General features: G+C 40.4%; 2 protein-coding genes across 7 annotated transcripts in view; one reads left to right on the forward strand and one right to left on the reverse strand.

The window, feature by feature from the left end:
* Positions 1-24,391, forward strand: part of sphkap (SPHK1 interactor, AKAP domain containing) — a 43,646-nt gene extending 19,255 nt beyond the window's left edge. Inside the window, exons 1-12 of one of the 3 annotated variants that reach the window (XM_088380811.1) lie at positions 7,142-7,467; positions 9,616-9,718; positions 10,612-10,722; positions 16,854-16,913; positions 17,182-17,322; positions 17,425-17,680; positions 17,796-21,114; positions 22,095-22,244; positions 22,908-22,991; positions 23,067-23,116; positions 23,227-23,414; positions 23,479-24,391. In XM_088380811.1, the coding sequence (XP_088236937.1) occupies positions 7,433-7,467; positions 9,616-9,718; positions 10,612-10,722; positions 16,854-16,913; positions 17,182-17,322; positions 17,425-17,680; positions 17,796-21,114; positions 22,095-22,244; positions 22,908-22,991; positions 23,067-23,116; positions 23,227-23,414; positions 23,479-23,625 (4,644 nt within the window). In that variant the 5' untranslated portion in view covers positions 7,142-7,432 and the 3' untranslated portion in view covers positions 23,626-24,391. Of the gene's footprint in view, positions 1-7,141; positions 7,468-9,615; positions 9,719-10,611; positions 10,723-16,853; positions 16,914-17,181; positions 17,323-17,424; positions 17,681-17,795; positions 21,115-22,094; positions 22,245-22,907; positions 22,992-23,066; positions 23,117-23,226; positions 23,415-23,478 lie in introns of those variants that run through there. The other 2 variants (XM_088380810.1, XM_088380812.1) reach the window with 2 other exon arrangements.
* daw1 (dynein assembly factor with WDR repeat domains 1) overlaps positions 1-26,735 on the reverse strand; it is a 51,168-nt gene that overhangs the window by 19,740 nt on the left and 4,693 nt on the right. For 2 of the 4 annotated variants that reach the window (XM_088380815.1, XM_088380816.1), the window contains exons 12-15: positions 26,077-26,239; positions 23,188-25,909; positions 14,661-14,748; positions 10,586-10,819 (exon numbers count right to left, since the gene is read on the reverse strand). In XM_088380815.1, the coding sequence (XP_088236941.1) occupies positions 25,875-25,909; positions 26,077-26,239 (198 nt within the window). In that variant the 3' untranslated portion in view covers positions 10,586-10,819; positions 14,661-14,748; positions 23,188-25,874. The remainder of the gene's footprint in view (positions 1-10,585; positions 10,820-14,660; positions 14,749-23,187; positions 25,910-26,076; positions 26,240-26,735) is intronic. The other 2 variants (XM_088380818.1, XM_088380817.1) reach the window with 2 other exon arrangements.

A 26,735-nucleotide genomic window follows, 5' to 3' on the forward strand; every position in this document is an offset into this window, starting at 1 on the left:
CTGCATGAATTTGTAAAGAAAAACCCCATTGTGAAGAAAAAAAAAAAATCCCAAAATTATTCTCATTTGTAGAATGTCATTGTTACATTTGTATTAATTTTTCAATGTCCCACATTTCTTATTTTTTTCCTCTATAAAAAAAACATTCAAGGTCATCACACCCACTTCTGGGGTCACATTTTTTTTCAACTCCCTTTTAACGCCTATCGCAAGTGTGTGAGTAGGGGGTGATTATAAGGCATAATAGTTGCAATCTATCACTCGGGCCTTGCCAGTGTCCCTCGGGGTGTCAAGTTAGGGAGTGAGGGAAAGGAAAATGAATCCTCAAGGACTTTTGCATGCGACAGCTCAGACTGAGAGATACTAAATGAAGTGTCACTGAAACTAAGAGAAAACTGTCATAAATTTGATTAATTTCTCCTTTGGGCGGCACAGTGTGGTAGTGGTTAGCGCAACTGCCTCACAGTCAGGAGGTTCTGGATTTAAATCCATTTAAATCGTGGCTCTCGACTCTATGTGGAGTTGGCATGTTGGTTTTTCTCTGCTCAAAGTTTTCATGTTCTGATGCACAAACGCAATGTGCACATACCAACCCCCCGCCCCACACACACACACTTGCAGACAGACACACTAATGATGAAATGTGATCTCCTTCACATCAGCTTGTCAGTAATTACAACCTGTCAGATACTCGAGACGCAGCGTGCGTGTAAACAGAGATAATGTTATGTAAATCACATTGTCCTGCTTCTTATTTTACATGCAATAGGAGTTAGGTTTAGTCCCCTAATGCTGTCTGCACAGGATGCTAATGTAACTCACTATGTAATTTGTGTCATACTTATTCATGTTAGTTCATCCAATTTCCATCCATTTGCTATGTTGGATTTTTTTTTTTTTACACTTTGGTCTTAGTGTAATAATTTGTGTTTTTTGCATTTTTTTTACTGCCAGTATTTTTGCTGGTATTAAAAAACATTTTTATCCCACTTAACCTATCAGTCGTATGAACATGAGGCTTCTGTTCTCGTGTGATAATCACGTGCTGTCTTATCCATTAGAAATGATTTTATCATGCCACAATGGAAAGTACCAAGTAAATGTTTTTGGGGAAAATATTGAATAGAAATAGAAATCAAGAGAAAAGAATAGACCACTGGTTTTCATAGAATGTGGTTATTTGTTTTTCTTGTCAAGGTTGGTTCCCTGTGCCTCCGAGAAAATTATTACGTAGGAATAAAACTGTTGAAAATGTGGCCTCGTCCCTCTCATAGGTATTTCCTAGTAATATTCCAAACAAAACAATGATCCCTCTTGTATTCCTCACTGACAGGGGTGAGGGATTTTGTAGACCTAGCGAGCACTTGAATGAACACCAAAGCACATTCACAGATGGGAATGCATGAAAAAAAAAAGGTCAAATATGTAGGAAAAAAAACAAAAGGTGAGAAAAGAGGCTGAATGTGTGACAAAGCAAAGCAGGAGAGAGTGAGTCAGCAGCACCCGCTTTGGTGCACTCTCTCCATCTCAAAGGACAGATGTTTCCCTGAGATTAAAATTCAAACTCAGGATTTATTCATCTGCATCATTCCCACCACCCATAGCAGGTGGTTTCACGCTTCCTCAACCTCCAGAAAAAGTTCCTTTTTCCAGCCGCTGTAATGTTCAGCCTGTCTCAGATTTAATGAATGACACTGATAAACCGGGTTTACGGGAGAGGTTATGAGGCTGTGCTAAATTTAGCTCTGTACAGCCCAAGTATTTATCAGAGTGTTTTCAGCCGTCACGCGCCATTCGTGGCTTTTCCATTTCATCATGAATGTTTAAACTGTGGAAATCCTTGCCAATGCCAGACCAGTCATCACTCATTCATAGCTGGCCGTTGGGGACATTGTTGTGAGTGGAAGGCAGCTGTAACATTAAACTGGCGTATTCAACTTGCGGCGGAGCGCACGAGAGTAAATTAATTTGATTGAGCAAAGACTGATTTATATCAAGATTTTGCAATTACAGTCATTGTGACCGCAGTTCTTCATCTGTGTTTATTTATTTATCGGCCTTAATTACCTTCGGGCTTCAAGGTTACATTGTCCTTTTTCTAAACAGTACGCTATAAATTACCGTGTGCACAGAGCAGCCACAACTTTGACCAGTGGCAGTTTGAGGAGGTTGAAAAATTAAGATGATTCTAAGATCGGCCCTTGGAAATAATTTCATTGAAGTAGTGCAACTTAAAGAATGTCTTGATTATGACCATCTGACGAATGAGAATCTGTCTCAAATAAAAAATTCCCTAAAACTTCTAGTGACCCATTTGTTAATTCACTGAGAGGTGGTATAGCCATTATCTTCTTAAAACTAAATGTTAAGCAGTCTTTCCATTAATTACACATGTACTGCCACTAATTAACAACTACCATAAGGATATTTAACCTTTAAAAGAGAGCTCTGTTTTACAATAATCCTCTGAGCTATTATTATACATATGGCATAAATGAGGCCCGGGCCTCAACCTTTTCACTGAGTCGCTGGTAATTGAGCTGTGAATAAAAGCACCTGGGCCATTTGCTCTTCATGTTCATTGTGAAGGTTAATTAAGTCCTCACTTCATGTTGGCGCCGTTTACGCTTTTGTCTGCGAGTCATACAGCCAAGGCTACTGTCGATTGTGCAGCTTGATTATAAGACGATACTGGTGTCGTTGTTACAAATGTACTGTACATTCAGTATTATGTTAAAGGTCAAGCGGGTGGACAAAGAAATATAATGCATTGTGTGAATGATATTTGGGCATCATATTGGAAGTGTCCATTTATTTTGCACAGAGCTTCTCATCCCGGGGTGATTGTAGCATTAAATTGGATTAGTTAAATTCATGTCCAGTATGCTGGCAGCAAATATGCTTTTTTCTCTTTTGTACGAACCTTAATGAAAGAGTTACACGAAAAATGTCATTTTTTTCATAATACTGAAAAGCATTTCTGATTTATTGCTTGTTTTTTTTTCTTTTTACTTCATTCTTATTTTTAGGGTTAGGTGTTAGCTCACATGGTTTCTATGAACTACCATTATGGCCAACATGCAAGGGAGAACAAAGTGGAATAATATCATGACCAACTAAAGGCTCAGCACTCGACCCATATTGAAAAACTCAAACTGTCTGTTGCCATCTGAACGCCGTTTTTTTTCCAAACATTAACACTGGTTCTGTATTCAACCTGGGTCATCTGCTGCCTGTTGTAAAACAAGCCCCTTAGAACCTCATACAAGGACATTGGCTGCTTTTGGGCCAAACCTGCTGGTTTCCTCTCAGCAGTCAACTGAATCACAATCTGTCCCCAACACTGACCCCTCCCCTATGCTTTTCCTCACATCCATTAAACAGTGACAGTGGAATATGGATTAGCAGCTGTATGGAATATTTGTTCGTCAATGTCATCATACAGAATGAGAAAGAAATATTATTACACAGTTACGTTTGGTGTCTCTTTCCAAATGAATCCTTATGATAAACACAGCCGCCATTGTGCAAATCAGTGCTGATACTGAGAAACCAACCAATCACTCTGACCACCATTAACCTTTTCATACACTTATAATGATCACATCCCATAATTATAAACATTCATTATGCTGAACGCACAGGTGGGGAGAGAGAGCTAGCTGGAAATGTTAAACCAAAATACATGGAGAATAACTTAGCTGAGCAGGGGTTGTTGATTACGCTGATTAACAAGAGTGTTATCTCTAATTGCTTCCAAGAATCGACTGTCTGCTGGTAAATATGGATTTTTATAATCACAGAGGCTCTCCATTGTTCAGTCATGTCAATGAATGTGTTTCGAGGATTTCGACTCAATTGTGTGAAAATCCTGCTTTGTTATAACGACAATGAGTTGAAGAGCACTTTTACAAAATGCGATGAGTTCACATTGATTATTCAGAGAATTGATTTTCTTGAACTTCATACACACTCCACTGGGTGACCAGGCTCAGAATTGTTTGAGTCCTCTTCCTTAGCCACAGCTAGATTGGGGCTTTTCCAGCTGTTTTTTTTCATGGGCATCTTGATTGTCCAAGAGTTGGCCGACTTTGCTGAGCAACATCAAGCATGACCACCCAGCATGTCTTGTTCCTTCTAACAGGAGGATCATGTCTGGTCTCAAGGATATCATTGCGATGGGAGTTGGGGCTACTTGACCAAATGGACCACCATAAGTATCATTTTTGGCCAAAGAGACAAGTTGTCGCCCACTTCTTTGCTGTGCCTTGGGCCTCTCTCCTGCCTTGATAAAAGGCTTGAAATATTTGGCTGCTTTCTACTGTTGCTTGGCTTTGACGATGGCTGAACAGATGGAGTCAGCGACCGTCTTCAGAACCTGGCCACGGTGCCAACGATAGCGAGCATCTCCCAGTGCTTTTGGACAGCAGCTGAGGGTGTGATCAAGCATATCGTAACAAGAACACAGAGAAAATGCAGGGCTCTCAGCTATTCCCCAGCAGTACGGGTTCGATGGAGTTGAGAGCACATAAATAAGTCCGAACAAATTTGACATTTTCACATTTTTGTAAAAACACAAACATGTCCCAGTTCTCCCTCACATGCACACACATTTCATGAGCACTGACCAGAAGCCATCAGGTGAGATAGAAAGGAACACAAAGTTCCCTGTATGGATGGCTTGAAGGATGGCCATCTGTCATGAAATGTGTCCTCTTTTGCCTGTTTGTTGACTAGATCATTCATGTGGGTGGAATAAGGTGTTAACCACTCACGTGTCCCTGCAATTTTTCAATTTACATAGTTAAGTCAAATAACTTTCTCAAGTATCCATCAATTCCTTAACATGCAATCCCTTGCAAAAGTATTCAAACGGCAACATCAGTATTGGAACATGCTGTTGCTTCTTACATTGATTGCTAAATATTACATCATGTTTGATATTTTTCTGACAATTAAATTGACTACAAATGGTCTTTAGCAATGAAAAGATGTCCCATGAGTCAAGAAGTTACTTTCATGATCGCTAGAGAAACAATTTCTCAAAATGTAAACTGCAGCTGGAGCATAGCAACTCGATCAAACCATCTTTTTATTTATTTATCGACTAATCCAGCGAATTCACAGGCCTGCAAGCACATTGCACCCTTTGCTCTTTTGATGTTCTATAAATATCTTTGCCATGACACAACCGCTCAGAATCGTGAGCGCATCCTTTCGTCTGTCTGACTTTTCCACTCTCTCATGGTGTGTGTTCTTATTTGCATACGAACATTTTAAAATAGTCTGGCAGTGACAAGATGTTGACTGTGAGTTCTACTTTATTGCGCATTCTATCTCTCGTGTTTCTTTTTTTAAACTCTCACTCAGATGTTCCGGCCTTTCATCCCCACTTTAATTGTCCTTCTATCTTTTTTCAAGAAAAGTGTGCAGTGGATTAGCTCTTGCCTCTAAAAAGCCTTTGGATTAAGAAGCGCGCAGTACGAAGAGGGCGATGAGAGGAGGGACACGATTAAGAGGAAAACGGATAAAGGGGGAAATGTGTGTGTGTGTGTTCATATGTAAATACACAAATCACCCCCCCAAAATGCAATTAGCATTGTAATTAAATACCGTCGCTGTTTGTCTTCTATTTGGGAATTGCAGGAGAAGAGATTGACTGTTGCTATGAGACTTAAGTTTCCTTCAGTTTGGAGCCTTTAGATCTTTTGCTGTTGTTCCGCCAACTCAAGTGCTTAAAACACAAGCACCGGTGAGCTTTTTGTTAAGGAAAAAAAAAAAAAAAAGGTGACTGCTGCTACTAGTGTGGAGAAAGATAAGCACTTCAACACTTGTCAGTGGAACACTCATTCACATCTGTCATTGGTGGCTTTACACATTCACTCCTTTGGGAAGTCACATCAGGATATATAACCTGCCGTTGACCCATATTCTTTCTTTAAATAAATCAGCCGATCTGTCAAAAGCTCCGATTCGCAGTAAAAACAAAACAAACCATGACATCTCATAATTATTGTATGTCACAATCATATAAAGCTGCATACAGACTGAACCGGTTAGCTTGATTTGGAGATGATGTGTACAATGGTGTGTACGTTTTTCCAAAACCTTTTAACCCACATGTAAATGAACCCAAATTCGCAAGGAAATTAAAATGAATACTCCAGCTTTGCACTAATCCTATCTGCTTATGCTCTAACTCTCACGCTGCTACTTATTTTTAGACATTGCTTGTTGAGAGACATTTGTGCAATTTTTGATGGTCACTTTGGATGTTGGTTAAATCCTCTTAATAATCACTCCTCGCTGACGCTTGCTATGTCCTTGACAGTTAACAAGACAGTAATTGTAAAAGCTGGATTTGAGGGGTATCTTTTTCCTAAAACCATTACTTGCTTGTAAATTTGAATTTCAAAACAAACATTATTTTAAGACAAGGTGTTGAGTAACAGACAGGAGATCTAAACATAGTATACTTCAATACATTACACGAATATGAAATATTTGTTGTCCTGACAGTTTCTTCTGAGGAGCTCAATGAGTTTATAACATAATAAAATTCTGCAATTAGTCTATTAACATGCTCTATGGGAATTTCTTCATCGGTTCCCACATTATGAAGCATTACATTAGGCTCTCAAGTAGCTCCATAACAGCAGAGTGAATTAATAGTTACAAGTACTGCATGGTCGTACAGGATTTCCACCAACATCCAAATGTTGGACAAATACACAGTATTAGAAGCAAGCGAAGCAAATGTGTTGTGCATTTTTTCTTTTGTTTAATTGTACTGTTTATAGTTATTTTATTTATGCCAATCGTTACTATTAATACAATATTTCATATCATATAAAATGTCAATACATATATTTAATAGTTAATATATATTTGCTCATAAATTGTCCCGATTTTTTAGGGGGGCGGGTCTTTGTCGGGTGCCCTCAGACATTCTAGAAGCGCCCCTGGCAGTAAAACATAAGTTCAAAAAATAAACAGTAAACAAGTGCATGTCCTCTGTATAGGTATGTTCGGGAATCCTCCAATGTGACTCATGAAACTAATAATGGTACGTTATTCTTTACAATCGATTCATTTAAAGGTCATCTATTACGCGGCTCTTGTTTCAACAACTCGTGCGCGTCAAGGTGCGCGCGCACTTTTGGAGCCGTGACGCGTGCCCGAGGGTGCGTGTGGAGCTTGCTCGCGTGCACTTGGTGTGATGGTGAAACATCACTCGAGCAGCTGACACCGCCGGGCTCAGTTTGTTACGAGGCGGTGCGGGATTCACACTTTCTTGGACGCTCGGGGACGCGCATGTGGACCGGAGAGTGACCCGGGCACCGTCACGCTTTGCGCTCTCCGCTGTGCATTTTGATCAATCTCGCACTGGAAATATTCTCACAGTAGAGGACGGTTTGCCAATTTTGACACCATGACAGACGCAAAGTGCCTTCTAAAAACACCAAGGTAATGCAAATTCTTTTTTGGGGTTAAAATGAAAAACCGTGCCAAAATGCAGATTATTAATTGTCACGACTTCCTCAGTGCAGTATTTTGTCGCATTAACGGTGGCATTCTAATTAACGACGCGATTGCGCCTAATTGTCGTATAAACTGAGGTGAAGTATTTTCCATCCCATTCTGTGCGCGTTGTATGATGATGCAAAGTGTTCAAAAACAGCATCACTAGGGCACCTATGCTGTTAATAGAGCCTTAGATTCCATATTAACCTCATTTTCCGTCTCTGTGGTTTTAAAAAGGCTTGTGGCTGCGCGTGCTTGCTTTGGTCATTTGAAAGGTTCTACTTTCATGCAGTGTGGCTGATTCAATTAGAGGAATAACATTTCAGCAGTCTCATGATAAGTTGTCTTCCTGAGACACAAATCTCCTGCCTGTGTTTTAAAACTGGGAACCAGGACTGACCTTGAAACAATTACCTAATTGTGTCTTTCCCACCTTAAGTAGATACATAAGCGGGATAAATAAACAAAAATACAAATAAATAAATATTTTTAAAAAAATCTATTCATTAGAAAACAAGCAAGTGAAATGATGTTCAAGGATCACTAGGATGTTTTTTTCTGTTTACCAATTGTTACCATGCAAAGTTCATAGGGCTCAATGGAAACTGCCCTGTAGGAAAATGAGAAATTGACAATAGTCTCTCCTTGGCTTCTTGAAAGTCAAACAAGGGTCAAAAGATGCAGTGCCCCTTCATAAAGGAAGGAAAGGATGTCAGACCGACAGAACTAAGGAAATTATTAGATCAAATACAGATTAGAAAGAAATGAAAGACAACTGTCCCTTCAATAATCTCCTGTGTACAGAATATCAACGCCAATGTGTCTTTGGCATGGCACAGGTTCCTAACATCAATCTGGGCAAAACCATTCACGCTTGTTGTCAGGTGTTTTAATACGCGCCTTGGAGATAGCACTTAATAGCCCATCAGATCCACTTATCTCCTGTACATGGTCAACTCTTGTCCCTCCATTCCCATCTTAGTCCCCTGACACTATTGTTTTCTCTGGGCAATGTTCATTAAGATCAAATGGATGGTGATTGTCAGGCTTTTCAAAAGAAAAGCTTATAATTAGGTTTGAAATATGTGAGGTACACAAACGGCACTCCTATTCTATTTCTTTGCGAAATCGATCCATGTCAGTGCCATTGAAAACAAGCTTTGCTTGTTCTGTCTGCCATTTGACAGATAAAGTATTCCTGAGTCTTTCATTTTGGAGTCTATTGTATGTTTTGCCCCCACCCAGGACAAATCTTTGTCAGGCAAAGTGAGTGAGTCATTTGTCATGATGGGATATATGACGGAGAATTGACTTTTTAATTGCTTTTGTGCAAATAGCTGAGTCTTTGAAGTGCCTGCTCACTCATCAAATGTGAAATTACACAACCAAGTAAATCTGCCTATTTTTCAAAAAATGAATTATGACATCACAAGTCACGTTTTGCCTTGTCCTATTCTATCCAGATACTACAGTGTTGTCATGCTGTGTTTTATGGTTAAACGATATATTTAATTTTTTTTCTTTTTTTAATTTTTTTACAGTATATATTACTTCCTTCCTGTAATGCCTTGGTATTGAGGCCCACAGTTGCGCTTCCATTTTCTGCTGCTTATTAAATGCCCGGAGAACAGTAAATAACAAGACAATAAGAGCAATCATGCGAGAGCTGTTGTCAGCCATAACTCATGCCCAGATATTTGCATGAAGACTCAGGGGTTCACTATTCATAATTGGCAAATTACATACTGTGCAAATTTATGGGGGGCTTGGTAATGAAGTCCTGCCTTCGCAAGTGAACGTACAAGAACTGTTTTGGTGTCAGTACCTTGGACTTGCTTGGCTAGATAGTCCAGTTACCTGTTTTAAGGTTTTAAAACCAACAGAATTTTCCATTAGAGGTGGGAGCTGTTTTATCTATTCTTGAGTCATCAGTGCTAATGATTACACTGATTACTCTGCCGCTCAAGTCAGAACCAGACTAAACTATCCTTGTGATCTAAGAACTATCAAATACAAAAAAAAAAAAAAAAAGTGTTGCGTATTTGTCAAGAATTTGAAGAAAAATTTATTTTTGTGTTTGTTGTTTTGCAGTAACTTCCAATCATCTGCCATGTTTGAAGACTCGGAGTCTATTGAGGTAGATGGAAGCAGCACAGAGAGCACAGTGGCCTCCACCATTAGTGCTTGTAAGAAGGTAAGCTAAGTCATGTATGATGTGTAATGATCACGTATCCTCATTTAAGTTTTTTTGTCTGCTGCATGGATTCTTCTGTGTATTCCAGTTTTGTGCAAGTTGGTCTGCTTTTTATTTTTGGTGCGCGTGACCCTCTGGTGTAGCGCAATAAGAACGGCTGCCAGGGCTTCAGGTCCACCGAGTAGATTTATTGTCTTCTTCTTTCAGGAAGAAAAAGGGAGAACTAGAACAGATCATTGGTGCGGGGTGAACGCTGAATTGTTCTTTTATATTTTGTGTGGTGTGCAGTTATCCTCACACTGACTGTGCATATTTGGCTCTAACTCACAATCTTAACTGCCTTCCACTTGATTGTGCTATAAAGACACGAGGTGATGTCAGTCTCATTATAGGGCTGCAGATTTTGAGCTGTGGCAGCATGATTTTTAATATGCAATTGCCTTCCTTGAGATCAGCTTAGTTTATGTCACCATTAGCTGGCTAAGGGTCTGCACAGATAGTCTACTCTTGAGGGTGCACTGCAATCCTAAATGGGCTTGGGGTTTCCGTAAAAATACAAAATAAGAACAAACGAGGTGGACATATTTGCAGGCCCTTTTAAATAACAAAATAATAGTCAATCAATAAGTAGGACAGCGCTATATCTTCACCAAGGCAACTGTTATCAAGGCTTCATTAACATGTGAGATAAGATAAAAATCATTGCGATTGGATAAACAATGTGCACCGCCTGGTTAGTTGAAAAGTTATTGATTAGGTTTGGGCTCTGGAGACCCAAAGGCCCTTTAGAAAGGTCAATTGATCCTATTAACCTCAAGGGGAAACTGTTAAAAAAGGTGTGTGTGCTTATGACGTTGTGTGTTGTACCTCAGAGGTGATTCATTGTTTTGCAGGTTCTGTGCGGGAACAGTGTGCTGGACTCGTCAGACTATTGGCTGAGGAATGACAAAGCTCTGTGCAGACTGGGTTTGCTGGACGACAACACAGAGGGCAGCTGCACCATGGTGAGGAGCAGACTGTGGCTGATAAAACATGTGCACCCTTTTGGCAACATACGTGAACCTTGTCTCATCTCATATTGAATCCGAGAATTCTGGAATCCTGAAATGACAAAGACAAAGATTTAGTAGGGAATCGTATATAATAGCAAAATGTCTGCAGTTATGTATATAGTTTCATAAGATGCATTGATACACAATTCCTCAACAGTGTCATGTTTACAACCTTTTTAACCGAAGACTCAATTTCATCCCCTTTGTTGGGGGTATAAGTTTAAATAACTGTTCCAAGAGAAAGGCTGCTGTCTCATAACATGATGTGCAATGTGGTCTTAATAATAATAATAAAAAAGAGCTACGCATCAGCGGTAGTCTGATAATAAGACTGCATTTCATCTTTTTGAGGTCAAATCAAGTTCACCTTTGGCCCCAAAATCTCATTATCTCTTCATTGACTCCCAAACAAAGCCTGAGCTCATATCTGGATTAATTGTAATGTAAATTTGTGCAACTCTTTGAATTCCGTTTTTAGTCCTTAGGTCATCACATTTTCTCTTTCTGCACTTCTATGCTGGCATAATGAAAAAACAATGCAAAACTTATGCAGCCAATTTGGTGACAAAAAAAAAATAGTGCTTTGCGTATTTTATTGCATGCACTGTCACACCTTGGAATTACGTGGACAAAAGTAGACTAGATTCTAGATTAGCTAAAAGCAGGTCAAAATTGTGGCGCAGGTAGTGCGCCAGGATTTTGGTTGATTAGATTGATGAGCAGGTGCACAAATTCTGATTTCATTCTTAAATTTTCCAACGGAGTGGGACAATCTCTCAGGAGGGGTGGGGTTCTTGGGGGGAGGGGGGGTCTTTACAACAGTTTCCATTGCATTTGAACGTAAACAGATGCAACCCATCCTCCCGCAGCATCATTCTCACAATTTCAAGTGACAAATGACTCTTTTGGCTCTTAATTGTCTGCTGGGCTTTTCACACTTTACAAGGCTAATCAGTCAAACGGGGGCACGCGATTGATGATACGGCCTCTGAGGCGACAGCTTTTCACTTACAAACTAAACTGTGTACGGAAGTAAAAAGACAGCAGAGGGAAAAACACAGTGTGGCACCTAAACAGTTTTTTTTTTTTTTATTATATATACATAAAAAGAAGTTATTACACTGTTTTCTTTGTAGTGCACAACATTGCTAACGTTGAGTGGACTGATGTGAGCAATGGATCAAGGCAATCATTGGCACAATTGCTTTTATAACTTCAATTTTACCTTTGATCTTTTTGTTGAAAAGGTGCTGGCACTCAGATTGTATTTTCTTTCATTCCATGAATGTAATAATTTTACATTTGATCTATTTCATACATACGGTGTGCCTCAACTACTCAAAGTCAAAAAGTATGCGAAATAAAAGGTTTTAATTTTTAATGTTCCAGATTTCGAAAAGCAATTTTCTGAAAATTTTACATTTGAAAACATGTAAAAGTTGCGCTCGTTTTTGTTTTGTTTTTGCTTTTAATTCTTTTTAGACATTCATTAACTCAGTTCTGGTGGTGACAATAAACCCTCTTATATTTTTTGTGGTTAACAAAAGTAGTGAGCATTGGACAGCAAAAAGAATGAGCTTAATAAAATATGAAAACATTCTTCTGTTTTTCCCTCACCCACCTCTGGCCTACAGGATATTGTCACCTTTAATCAATCACTCACCGCACTGAATCTCATCTCAATCCAGAGATATTTGACAGTGACGTTACCAGCCTGGCAATAGATTATCTTGCCTACAAAACTGAAAACTTTTTTTTTTTAATCTTGCTGTTGGCAAAATTTTCTCTCAACATCGTCCATTTCCCATATCCTCTAGCCTCTTGCTTGGAAGCTAGAGGAGAAAAATCCATTCGTCATTAGATTCATGCATGTCTCCACATTGTGACATGTCGTTTCCTTGCCCAGAAAGTAGAATAAATATGCCATCAGCCACAGCTACAACGTTGACTTACGACAGGAAGACAAACTTTGTTATTTTAGCCATGCTCATCTTCGCCAGTAACCTCAATCTTAATGTCTGTCCTCATGCTAAAGGTAACTTAGATTAAACTTTAACATACTTCAGCATAGTGACAAGTTGAGAAATGTGTTTGAATAAATATAAAATAAAGACAATCTTTTTGACTCACTATAATTACTTTTATTTATTTTTAAAGACTGTTATTCTTGATTTCACTTAATACTAATTAATTAATCAACAGCTAGTGGATTATTAAATTAATGGACAACTATCCCCAGTGGCTGCAAAAACATAATATTCACTAATGAGAAATTGTTTTTTGCTTTCATCTGCAAAGCCACCTTGAGTAGCTTTAATTCAAAAACAAAAACAAAACAAAAAATACAGGAACGCTTGATATTGATTGAGACTCCATTTTAACTCAATTTTGCAAATCTAGGTCACTAAGAATGCAGCGTACATGCTGGAAGAAGAAGAAACCAAAGGAAATTGGCCGTAACTGTTGAAGCCCATAAATAAGTCTGTTAAAAAAAAAAAAAATGATGTCAGATGTGCTCTCATAATTGCTTTCACAAGCTGCCACTACCTGCATTACTGGTTAAGGTTTATATTTGAGCTGGCATTTGAAAGCATGCATATCACAAATGCACAGTCAATACACGAGTCAATCTGAAACTAAACAGGAGTCACAGTCAAAGCAAAAAGAAAACCAAAAGAAGAGCAGCTGTGTGTGGGAGGATAAGAAGGAGGGAGGGCGAGAGAAAAAAGAGAGAAAGCTTTGACTGTCAAGTCAGATTGAAACGTTTAATAATGGTTTCGTATATTAACCACGTCTGTGCATCCATTATTGTATGGCAACATAAGATTTGTGGACAAGTGATAAAAGAAAAACACCAGTTGGTCACTGCGTGTTTATGTGTATAACATTTTACTCAAAATGGGATTTATGTGTAAATGTGTCAGAACAATAAGAACCCGTCTGTATTGTCCTGAGCGGCTGAGGCCTGGACAGACATACTGTAAACACATGCAGGATGTATTTTTCCAGGCACCATTCAGACTCAATTGAGTATTGTCCCAGATTCTACCAAGCGGTGACTTTTTATTCGGTTTTGTAAGGTGGGAATTTTTTCATGAATCCATTGTGAATTGTCCTAAAATTTATGACTCATGCAAGCTTATTGTTCAGCTTCTGTCCTTTGGGGTTGTAGTCATGGCTGAACAATTCATCAAAATACAGTATTTAAATTGCAAAGGATGCAATTTTGTGGGGTGGGGGACACAACAGCGCCTTAGTTCGGTTGGTCGGCTTTGACTTTTTTAAACATATGTAAATTTGTTTCCTTTAGTGTCTCGATGAATTCAGTGTTGAAGAAATGGAGTCCAATAATAAAGCTACAGTTAAATTTGCATCATAGTTGTAATCTGATTTACGCCATACTTGTTTGGTAGAATTTTATCAAGTCATAGTGAACACTTAAAAGACAACGCTTAAAAGTCAAAGTGTTTAGTTGTGTCTCACCAAAGTACATGAATAAACTGCCGTTTATATTAATTCATGATTCACCTTCCCCTATTTGACCAAAAATGTGTGGAAAAAAAATCTGATTGATTTATTGCTTGTGTCTGTTAAGAAATACATACAGAGACAAAATAATCACATATTAAAACACAATCGCAATATTGGCGGGTAGGTCCAATTATGTTAATATTACCTTTCATGTATTTATTCATGTACTTATTTGTATAACCTTCAATTATCCTGGTAATGCAATCGAGAACAGATTCTCATTTGCAATGCCGATCTGGCCGCTGACAGAAACTCAGATGAATTTTTCCTCCATATTTTAAAAGTAGAATGTTATTTGTGTAAATTCACATATAGCATGTATATTCACAAAATAACATTCGAGCATTGGGGCAACTTACAGTATGAGGCGCTTTTGAGGATTTCAATGCCTTGCTCAGCGACTCTTCATGGGTGGGTGGTCCGTTGCCACATAGTCGCTAGCTGTATCTGTAAATATAGACAAACGTTTTTGGGACTTTTCACATCCACAACAACATGGTCACTTCTTCATCTGACATGAATGTTCTTGTTCTTGTCTGGTACATCTGGTGTCAAACTGAGAGATTCAGAGCGACTCCCTCGACACCTCTTATCAAGTGCCTCGGGGCCCTCATTGTTTGATGAGGTCAAATATACCCTCACTCCTCCTCCACAAAGTCAAACATGAATTATTCAGCCCCATTCTCCTCTATTGAGGTGACGGGGTTATGACAGGCAGAAGGTATTAAAGCAGAACTTTGTAAACATTTCCCTAAATATAGCTGCTTTAAATTTATTGTGCTATGAGACGAACGGACAGAACGGCAGATCACTATTTAACACACCAAATATTGCACAAAATGATTTGGAAAAAGGTGTGTAATATTTTCCAACACTAAAATCTGGTCTTCTCATTTTTGATGTTTGTTTTACTTTTAACCTGACGCAGTGTACGCTCACATTGATTTCAGAAACAATTTGCCTTGTAACTCTATTTTTATGCACCATCTGCTCTTTCTCTCTAAATAATACTCTTCTTTGTGCTGCACAGCGCAGATGAGCAAGTCGTTCACTATTACTACTTGTGCCAGCAGAGGCTCCTGATGTCGGCTGCTGCTTGTACATGCATTATGCATTAATATAACAGCTTCTGGAGGGATGCTAGCATGCAAAATCCGTAAAGCTTTCAGATCAAATCAAACTCAAGTGCTGGCAAAACATGTTACAATATAACCTTTTAAACTCGTTTTTTTTTTTTTTTTTCTCCTGTCAGATATTTACACACAAACAAATTGTTGGGACTTCTCTCAATGAAAGAAAAAAATAAGAAAAACAATTCTGCCGTCCAGTCCCTGGTCATTTCAGCTGGGATAGTTTCGAGCACACTCACAACCTGAATGAAGATAAGCAATATAGAAAATTAATGCATGGATGGAGAAGCTGTTGAAGTTTTTTCTTTGTATAAGGAGAAATAAAGTAAATCCCCAAAATTCAATTTTTGAGGACTTAAGTAGATAAAATTTGGCAATTTTATTTTAAGTCCATAACTGTATATTTTTCATGTTAATAGCTCCGTTAAAATAATACATGACTCAAACATTATATTTGTCTTTCTTTGTCAGTCTAGCGCCACTAAAAAGAGATTTTCAAAATGCATTAAAGCATCTCAGTTGTGAGGCAGGATATATCACATTGTAAAAAAGTTCTGAGCAGATTTGTGATGCGTGGAGATGTAATAATTTGAAACTGTCTATCTATTCTCGTACATCTAGAGGGGGAGGACATTTTTGCAGCAGGTGGTGGTGCAGGTGATAGTTGAAATAAACAGCAGGATTCCACCTGTGTGTGTTTTGCATTGGAAAGCCTCCAGCACTCATACTTCTCTCCAAGTTTCACTAGAATGGCAGCACTTAGATGTTAGAAAAATAGAAATGTCGTGACTGCGACAGAAAATTGTTCCACATCCCCCCACCACCAGATGATTCATTTTGTTCCTCCAGTTCCTCCTTCATTGCAACTGGAGCTATGCTTCATCCATTTAGCTATGCAGGTACTTGACTATGCCAACATAGATCAGTTAGGCTGTGAGCTGGAGAATGAAACTGCAGCAGAAAGTCCCAGACTCCCCACGCTGACATGAGGACTCCATCATAGACCATTAAAGGCTGTAGCTAGCGACGAATACGGTGAAAGAGATAGCAAATAAAAGATGAAGCAAGTGTGACAGAACGGGAGAGGAAATGAAGGGACCACTGACTTACAGCTCCTTTGTCAGCTATGGGAGATAGCATGTCTTATGGAACTAAAGTCACGTTGTGAAAAGGTATGATCCTGGTTTTTTTTGACAAAGAAATGGCAGTGGCATAAGTGGTTGCAGTCAGAAGACGATATTGGTTCCAGCATCTGTTTGCGCTTATATATTTTTTTTATTTATTCTAATAAATAATCATTTGATAGAATTTTTAGTTGGATGTCAGAAAACCAAAATATATTATTGCTGCAGCCCTCCTAGAAATTTGCACTGCTTACATAAATATACATATATATATATTTTTTTACCTTGTCTTTTTCAGATGTGTTTCGTAAATCTGGACCCTCAGAAAACAGACTGTGGAGATGATAAAATTATTAAGGTGAGCAAAAACCTTGTTTTCATTTTCTCCTCTTACATGTATGCCCCACTTTTTCTTTATCCATTTTTAATCCCATTTTTAATCCACACAACACTGGCATGGTAAGCATGGATATAAGGTCAATTTCTGTAATGTGTAGATGTGGTAGCTGCTCCCACTGGGTGTAGCAAAGCAATCAGTATTCATCTCCTAGTATTGAGGGGGTCAGTAATTAAGAACCAATGCACTGGTAATACTGAGAAGCCATGTTGCACGCTCTTCTCCACAGAAACTGGCACTGGTGTCTCCAGACCTGCCAAAGCTTGTTGAATTACTAAGTGCTCACCAGCCCAAAGAAAATGAAATCCTCTTTCTCAATGGCCTTGAGGGATCCAATACTTTCCAAACACGTCCAACAGCTCCTTCTCAGGTGATTAGAGTTTGAGATCTAAATTGAATCTTGGAATATTCCGACAGTGAGGTGTTTCTAGAATCGTACATTCACTACAGTTTTTTTTTTCGTCCTTAACAGCAGCAGAAAAGTACTGGTGTGTGCCTGCTTCAGCGTTCAAGACAGAAGCGCTTCATCCAACCAAGCAGTATTATCTTTGAGATCAACAAGTTCCTTGCAGGTTTCCAGTGGGGAAAAGAAAGACAGCTTCATCAAGGGCGAATAAGACAACGGGTTGAGGATGACACCAATCGGTCAGTTTCATCTATCGAGGAAGATTTCCTGACAGCTTCAGAACACATGGGAGATGACAGTGAGGATGATGGATTTAGAAATGGTAATGTCCTGTCAAATATACTTTGTTGACATATACCAAAATCATGCCATTCTTTCACTTGGAAGAAAATGTGGTCACCTCAAAATTCAAAAAATGTCTTTCTATCTCTCGACAGAGGCAGAAGCTGGTGGACAAGCGGAGAGCTCGGTAGAGGTTGCACAGAAACACAATGCTGATGTCCTGGGTCAGAGGACACAGCTGTCTCATCATCAGAGCAAGGATGATGCAGAAGTGAAAAGGGAAGCACATCAGCAGGTCAGCCGGCACACAAAGGAATCAGCCGGTCACTACGCTACCAATCTGGCAGAGTCGGTACTACAAGATGCCTTCATACGCCTTTCTCAAGATGAAACCTCCTTTATCTCTGAGGCTGCAGTCAGTGTGTCACACTCTCGGTGTCACTCCGAGACCACACCCGTGCAAAGAAAACGGCCTTCCCAACAGCATACTTGTTCCTTTGAACTCCCCAAAATTGTCATAGTTCAAAGTCCAGACAGTGCAGATGGAAGTGCAGAGTGGCCAGAGACTCAGCGGTCAAATGTGTCTGACCAGGATATTACCACAAAAGACATTGAGATGCCCGAAAAGAAAGGTCATAATCCTCACCGTTATGGAGGGCTTCCATCTAAACCTGTCGAGGTGGCTTTGGCCTGCGCTGCCAATGTTATTGGCACCATAACTTCCCCACAGCTAGCAGGACATCTCACCAAGGATTCAACTTCAGAAGAAGACACAGAAGAGGAGCTAGAGAAACCAGAGGAGAAAGGCGACTACTCTTTTTCTTCAGCCATGTGTGGTATGGCTCGGGTTGCCGGTGCTGTTGCAGCGTTGGAGCTTACAGAGACTCCCGGGGAGGTTGAAAATAGTGACACGGATTTAAATGCAGCCTACAAAACATCACAGGGTTTAATATCTGCTGCCCAAACATCTGCGGCCTTCACGCTACATTGCAGTGTTGCAGAAGGTACCAGTGTCGAAGCATTCCGTGCAAATATCGCTGAAGTACTTCATAGGGAAGCAGCTGAGGTGTTGACTTATCCGCATGGCTACCGGAGTGTAGCTGACCTCTTGGAATCCACACATAACAAGATAGTTGATGGCATTACATGCCCGAAAAAATCCTACACCGAAGAAAGAGAAGTGGGAGAATTAATCGACGAGGTGGCCGACAGTCTTTTTAAGCATGCTTTGGAAAAAGCTCAAAAGAAAAAAGAACTGGAAGGGACTGGGAAAGATGCACCGAGCCTCCAGGTTCTTCTGCAGGACAGCGTAAACAATTTGCTTTTTGAGATTCTTTGCCAAGCACAAAAAAAGATTAGTCATATTTCAAGAAGTGATCAAGGGACTTTTGAGACACAGGACCTTGATACCAGTTGCAAGCAGAATGTTGCCACAAAAGGAAGCGATGATCCATTAAGTCAATTACAGGGTTCAGTAAGTTATAAGCAATCAACTAACAATGACAAACATGGGACGTGTCAAAGCACAGATAGACTTGCCATGGTTCCTGGAATTAGCACAAATATCCTTGAAGAAAGTGATGTCAATGCATCTCTCTCTACAGTTTACAACAAAGAGCAACCCCAGCACTCGTGCTGTGTACAAATTCAATCAAAGTCTAACGTACATATAAAAGATTACTCTGGTCCCCAGGACACAACTGCTGTCAGAGTTCCCTTGAGTGAAATCCCCGTTCATTGCACAGAGAGGCGGGGTCGATTTGTGACAGGAAATGACAGCAGACAGTCTTCTCTCACCCCGCAGTCGTCACTCAACTCTTGCAGTTCACTCTTCTCCTGGAGAATGGACTCAGAAAGCAGGACACCCATTACTTGCTTTGCCGATGATTTGGCTGCTACAGTGGTGTCTATGGCCACGGAACTAGCTGCCATATGTCTTGAAAATTCTACCGGGAAGCAGCCCTGGTTCTGTGCCCTCAAGGGTACATCTCCAGAGGGCCCAGAGGCTTTCTTGATCCCCGCTTGTCGAACGGTACTCAGAAGGAAAGAGGGTCAGAACAACAGTGTGTCCTCCAAGAAACATCGAGCACCACGCCTGAGTGAGATAAAAAAGAAAACAGAGGAGCAACCAGAGTTGATGGAACGCCTGGTGAACCGAGTGGTAGACGAGTCGGTCAACCCTGATGAACCACAGGACCCGTTTGCCCTTTTTGCCTCGGAAGTCACGGCCAGGATCATGAACTGCCCTGAGCTGAATGTGGTGGACACTTCCAAAACAGGCCAGCCACGTAGCAGATTGCAGTGTGAGAGATGGAGCCGTGGAAAAGCCTCTAGTTATGAAAGCATTCCAGAGGAAGATGCAGACCCCTCGGGTACACTAAATACCCTGGGCCCTGGTAGTCGTCTCGGCCAGAACCTGAGTCGTGGTAGCTCTGTTTCCAAACAGTCAAGTTGTGAGAGCATCACAGATGAATTTTCACGGTTCATGGTAAATCAGATGGAGACTGAGGGCAGAGGCTTTGACCTTCTCCTAGACTACTATGCAGGGAAAAATGCCAGCAGCATTCTGGCTGCAGCTGTGCAACAGGCGGCATCCAAGAAAAATGGTCACCTTAACGTCAGAACTACATCTTGCCTCTCCAAACAGTCTAGCACTGAGAGCATCACGGAGGAGTTCTACAGGTTCATGCTCCGGGACATGGATAAGGAAAACAAAGACCACGTCATGGCAAAGACTAAAGAGTGGAGCAACAGCTTGTTCCCGCCATCTGCCCGGACTCCCTTTTGCATACGACAATCATCAGTCCCAGACAGGAGATCGTCAGATTCAAGACTGACCGTCAGCTCGCCCATTAAAGCCAATTCATTTGATGGCTTTGCCAGAAATGTGCATGGAGATACATTGAATATCTGTCCAACCAACTCAGTGGCAGCAACGGGACTGTGCAAGTCAGACTCGTGTCTCTATCAAAGAGGCAAGACCGACCAGATCACTGATATGCTGATCCACGATACCTGGTCCAGTTCTATTGAGTCTTTGATGCGGAAGAACAAGATCATTGTTGATCCAGAGGACAGTATTGAGCTGGAGGCTGCAGGAGACTGCCAGCCCCAAGTACAGCAGTTTGCAAACCGTCTGGCAGCTGACATTGTAGAAATTGGCAAATCATGTGCCGGAGATCAGCAAGAGGGCCCAAATGGGCCAAACTCACAAACGCACATGCCTGTTGGTGAGAGAAGGAGGGGATTCAAACAATCTCATTTAAACTGTAGTCGGGGTAGGTCAAGTCAAGAACAAACGGGGGTTACATCAGGTGCAGGTAACAGCGGTACACCCCGGTTAAGAGCCCCCAGGGATGTACCAGTGATCCACATTGAGGGGGATAGCCACGAAAGGAGAGATGGACCTCCAGAACGACCACCAGAGATGCCAGGTACCAAGCGTACGGAGAAGATTACAGCCAACGGCAACAGGTACTCATATTTAAACTTTCTGTAAAAAAATATTATAAAAGAATGAGAATCATCTGCGCTAGTTAACTCAGGTTCTAGTTGTCTTTCCAACCAGACTTTGCATTTTGAAAGATTTAAAATTTTGAGATCAAATTGCATTTTTCATTTGTTTTACAATGACTTTGGTGGTCTTTTGAGAGACAAGGACAGCTACAGTTAAACAAATAAAACGTGTTTTTTCCGAATAGCTTCCAGAAGCGCTAATGAGGCATAGACAGATGTTTTAACAGCATTTTAATGTTTTGCAGTTAATGAAGGCTGTCACTATACTTTGTGCATCTCAATCTCAAATGAACCTGAAAAGAGATGCTAATGAAAGTAGTTAGAGAGAAAAAAATAAAAGTTTTGTTCTTAAGTGACCTTTTTCACGGTGCACATTTTGACTTATGTACACTTACTGTAGAATTTTCTTTTGGTATGTTTTACTGCTATATTTATGCTAGACTAACAATTGTTCGATGATTTAAAACACAGATAACAATGCCTGGGTCTACATCTGGAGTACTAGTTTGGTTCTTATTGCATTGCTAAACAACACTAACAGTGGCTTTCGCATTAGGTTGTAATATTTTTCCATTTTAATGGAATGCTAATCCTTAAATCCATACAGTACATGCTGAATAATGAATAAGGGTGGAGATATTCTCCTGTTTGCAATCGGAGTCCGTCTCTAAGGTTAAGAGTGACACACAGTCCCTCAGAGTCAATAATTGTTGATTTCTTTCCCGTATTGTCAAGGTTGACAGCCCTCAATTATTTGATTGACTTAATTTGATCAGTGTGCTCAAAAGCAATGAAAACACAGGCATACCCTTAGAGGAATGGAATTTGCCGATGCGTTAAATATGCTGATGAATTAGCTACCTAATTGTGTAGCGCACGCTGAGAAGACATGAGGAAAACCGAGGTACTTTAATCCATGATCAATTTTGCTCTCCCAGCAGTGAAAGGGACAGGTCAGCTGTGGTTGCGGCCAAAGTAGAGAAGAGGGACAAGCGTTCAATGAGCGCTAGCAGTGAAGAGAGCATGGGAAGCTGGTCCCACATAAACACGGAGGATGAGACCAGTAGTTTTATCCAGCTGAGCGAGGGGTCAGTAACTGCCGTTTCCCGATAAATGCTGAAGCTGCTGCTCCCACCGTCACCTCACTGTCATTGGCCCATCGCTGCTGACTCCTGTTCTCTCTCTTGTGCCAATCCTAAATTTATTTCCCCCCCCGCTTTATGCTGCTTCTGCTGATTTCATGCCAGCTTGCTCGGACAACGAGCTTCACAAAGGCCCCGGTACAAGGCGTGACCAACCTTCAACAGTGCTCAGCTCTCGTCATTGGAGAACGTACAGTATGACTTCTCAAAGCAAAAGCTTGATGGCAAATTGAGAGGTCACTGATCGTCCTTGGCTTTCTGTGTTCCGTGGGAAATCTTTCTATTGTGAAACGCACCATCATACCATCAGCATTTTGAAATTAACACTTCATCCCCAAACCATGAGACACTATGTCATGGTTACCAGCACCGGGCTCATCCATCAATTCCACGCCAAGAACTTCCAAATCTCATTTTCAGACAGGCTTGACGTGATTCAAATATCACCAGCTCTGCAGTCGCCAAACATGAGTGTTAGATTCTACCGCTACTGCAATGTGATTTGACCAACTATGGATCGTCATCAGTGATGATGCAGAATGTGTACAACTAAAATATTAAAATATAAATGCTGTCCTTTTTTTGTTTTGTTTTTTTTATGATTTACAGCAATGGCACCAGCAGCGGCTCAAGCGTAGGCATGGCCGATCTGGAGACTTTCTCTGATGTGCAATCTCATAGCACAGAAATAAGGTAATTCTGATATTAACGTTATTATTAGAAATTTTTTGGTCTCTTTGTTTAGACTAATTTCTTTTGCGTTCACAGTGGAGGTCCCGAGAAAGGTGACCAATCAGCAACCAAAGATGGTTACTTTGGTAAGTAAGAATTTGGTGCTTAAAACTTCTTAAATTCCAGAGACTGGAGATAAAACTCCAATTCTTCTTACTTGAGAATTGTGGTGACTAATTGATGACTGACATTTCAGAGAGCAGCTCAGCCAGGACAGCAGGTGGTGGCGGCGGTCATGTTAGGGAACTCCTTGTGGTAAACTGTGACCTGGAAGCGGACTGCATGGACTCGGAGGTGACAGTGGCTCTGCAGTGGATCGCAGCTTCTGAGCTGGGACTTCCAGTTCTCTACTTCAAGAAGTCCAAAGAACAAAGGATTGCCAAGGTGGGTTAAACATGCTTACCGTTTGTTAGCATTCGTTTTTGACATGGATGCTTCTGATTCTCAGTTCCAGAAGTTGGTCCATCTATTGTCCCAGAAGTCATGGAGGATCTCGGACTTGTTCAGTGCTGTGCTTCAGTTCTGTAAACTTCATGAAGAGAGTGAGGACACATCGCTGTCTAGCCTGTTTGACTGGCTCTTCGAGATCCTGTGAAGTGGATTAGTTTTCCCCAGTGTGCATGTTCACTTCCTCACACTGACGCTTGTCTTCTCACCAAGTGTGTCCGCTTCCAAAGCTGAGAACACAAAGTGATCATCCAACTTGACAAATGCTCCTTTCCCTCACTGCTGTCACTTTGCGTCCATGGAGGGTTCGGGTTTTCTTTTTGTCTGTCACTGCTCACATCCATCCCAAAGGAACGCGAGTTGGACATTCCTATTGGGAAGGAACAAGCCATTTAGAGATTATGGTTAGCAGGGTTTAACTGCGCCAAAGTACAGTATATCGATTTACACAATAGAGAATATTTACAGAATCTCACAAAAAAATAGTGTTCATCCCTTTATTTATTCCAGAAGGTACAAATGTTACTGTTGTTCATGGCTGTTCACATAAGATCACACCAATGCTTAAAATATTCTTTTTCATTAGCCACCAAAAACGTCCTTTTTGTGATCATGAACGTTTATGTTGGGATCTATTATGTGTTACTTGAGAACAGATCTTAGATTGTTGTCTTGTATATATTGACCGTTTGGACCTGCAGCACCTTGGAGTAGTGGACTCTAGCATTTATGGTCAGGAAAGACCAAGTAAGGTTCGTAATGTTCAATTTGTAAGTGAAATTGGTGTGTTTATTTCACTTCTTTGTGGTACTCTTGTGTTAACAGAAGCACACATTTGAGCTGTAAAATGTCATTATATAAGTGAATGAATGTATTTATCTTTTGACATCAATAAAAATCCCTGTGATGTGAAATCTCTTGTGGCAATAAGACATGACTAAAAGAAAATTCAATTACTCACCAATTCAAGATGCGAGACAAAGCTGTAAGCTGTCAAAAAGAGTATAAATGAGTCAACCCCTACACAATAACCAACAAATGATGTACCGTATTTTCCGGACTATAAATCACTACCTTTTGCACAAGCTTTGAACCCTGCGGCTTATCTATGATTTTTTCATGATTTTTATAATATTGTAGGATCTGTACATATTCTCTTATATATGGAAATGAAACATTAAAACACCTGCGGCTTATAGTCTTATATGAACTAAACAGGATCTCCCCCTAATTTTGGCTGGTGCATCTTATATTCAGGTGCGGTTAATAGTCCAGAAAATTATCGGTGCTGATAAACAGGCTGAGGGAGATTTTTGTATTTGGCTGTGAGGCAGGTCTTTTTGTTCACACCTGTTACAAATTCAACACAACAGACTGCGGTATACCTTTTTTTTCTTTTATGAATAATGACAATGTATTGCTGCTGTTGCCATACTGTACTGTAATGAGCAGCTTGGACAGATGTTTAAGCCTCGCTCCTAGCTTGCAATTATTCATAATTGTCATCTAAATATTTTTCCTTACTTATCCATCACCAGCAACAAATAAACATATTTGTGATTTAAAATATTAGCTGTTCACTGAGTACAAGTCTCACAGTCTTTAAATTTCATTGGCTTGTTAGGCGTGATTATTCAGCTTGAATTTTTGGAGACCATATTTTTCCAGAAATATTTGTTTGGAATCCATACTGCAAGTCTTCAGAAGCATTTGACTTTTGAGTTAGTACAAGAAAGTTGCGTTATTCACAGGAATACTAACTACTTCAACTTCAAACATTACAGCAAAGTAGAGCAAAATATATGCATGTCCTCAACTAACCCCAATGAAAACATTCTGATGACTTAGAAAAAGTCTTGGGAAAGGCAGGGCAAAGTGGAGAGACATCAAACAATGCGGCAATCAGTAACACAGCAATTGTAAGTCGCAATTTTACTCCCAGGTGACACAAAACAAATTACAAATCATTTTATGGTCTCCCTGAGACTTATGAATTTGAGACACTCAACACATGGTGGAAATGCATTGGCCTCTATTTCAAGCCGATATCTCTGCACCGCATGAGAAAAGCAAAATCTTGGAGGAAATTACTCTCGCATAGCAGGGGGGGCTAAACAACAAGATGACCTTGAGCTCAAGTGTGTCATCCTTTGATTGATAGACTGTAAATGCCAAACTGGGGATTTACATCAAGTCTTGCAATTGGAAGATCACAAGACTAAAAACAAGTGGCACTCACTTAAATTAACATTTCAATGTCACGCAGCTACTGTCAACTGTCATTGAGCTGCTCATCTTCATATGAAGCTGTCAACAGCAGCATATAAGTGCACCACCAATTGGAGTGTAGTGACATGTGGACGTATACTGGCTCCCGGGGGCGAAGAAGGGGGGCGGTCAGCACCAGATCCGGCACGTGTTATCCTTGCTGCCTGCAGTAGAACACAAACACGAGCAGGTGGCTGCACAGCTGGGAGATGTGCAATTAACAATTTGTGACGGGCTAGCAAGGACCGCTTGATTTGCAGCTCAAGGCAATCGTCGCTATTATCAGACGTGCAAGCTTGCCAAATGTAGGACATCTGTGGGTGTGCTGTACCTGTGATAATGGTGTCACCTTCGTAGTTGAAGGCACAGGAGAAGATCTCGTCGGTGTGGCCCTGGAGGACCTGAAGGCAGACTCCGGACTGGGCATCCCATAAGCGAGCTGTCTTGTCGGAACTGGCAGTTAGAACTCTGCTGCCCTGAGGACTGAAGCAGATCTGACGAGAGGGGCCTAGTCATTTTGTGTGTATTGAATAAAAGATCCAAGTAGAGGTGCTTAAAATGATAAAAGGAGGTGAACGGTAGTGAACACTTACTAGCCCGTAGGGGGGATTTTATTTTAAATACTTAAGAAGGATAAAGAAAGCAATTGTGTTAGACCCGGGCGTATCGTTCTTGGAATAATTTTATTCTTATACAGAGGGGACAAGATCCAAGAGATGATCAATTCGCGCTACTCAAGATACCCATAGAAATAAAGTATGGTTTTATTAGCTACTTAAATAGAGCACCAAGGAGAAAAACTAAAGAGGAAAGAATTTGCCTATTAAAGCCAGAGGAGGAAGATGGGGGGGAAAAAAAAAAAAAGATTGGGTGAGTAGAAAAAAATAAAATGGCAGAAAAAAGTGGACTAGGTCAAATAAAAATGGGTAAATATCACAGTTAAAAAGCATAGTGGGAAGGTGGGAAAGGTGTCCTGTTAAAGAGAGATAA

Source organism: Syngnathus floridae, chromosome 7, assembly GCF_059516105.1.
Source record: "Syngnathus floridae isolate MCC-2025c chromosome 7, RoL_Sflo_1.0, whole genome shotgun sequence".
Taxonomy (NCBI): Eukaryota; Metazoa; Chordata; class Actinopteri; order Syngnathiformes; family Syngnathidae; genus Syngnathus; species Syngnathus floridae.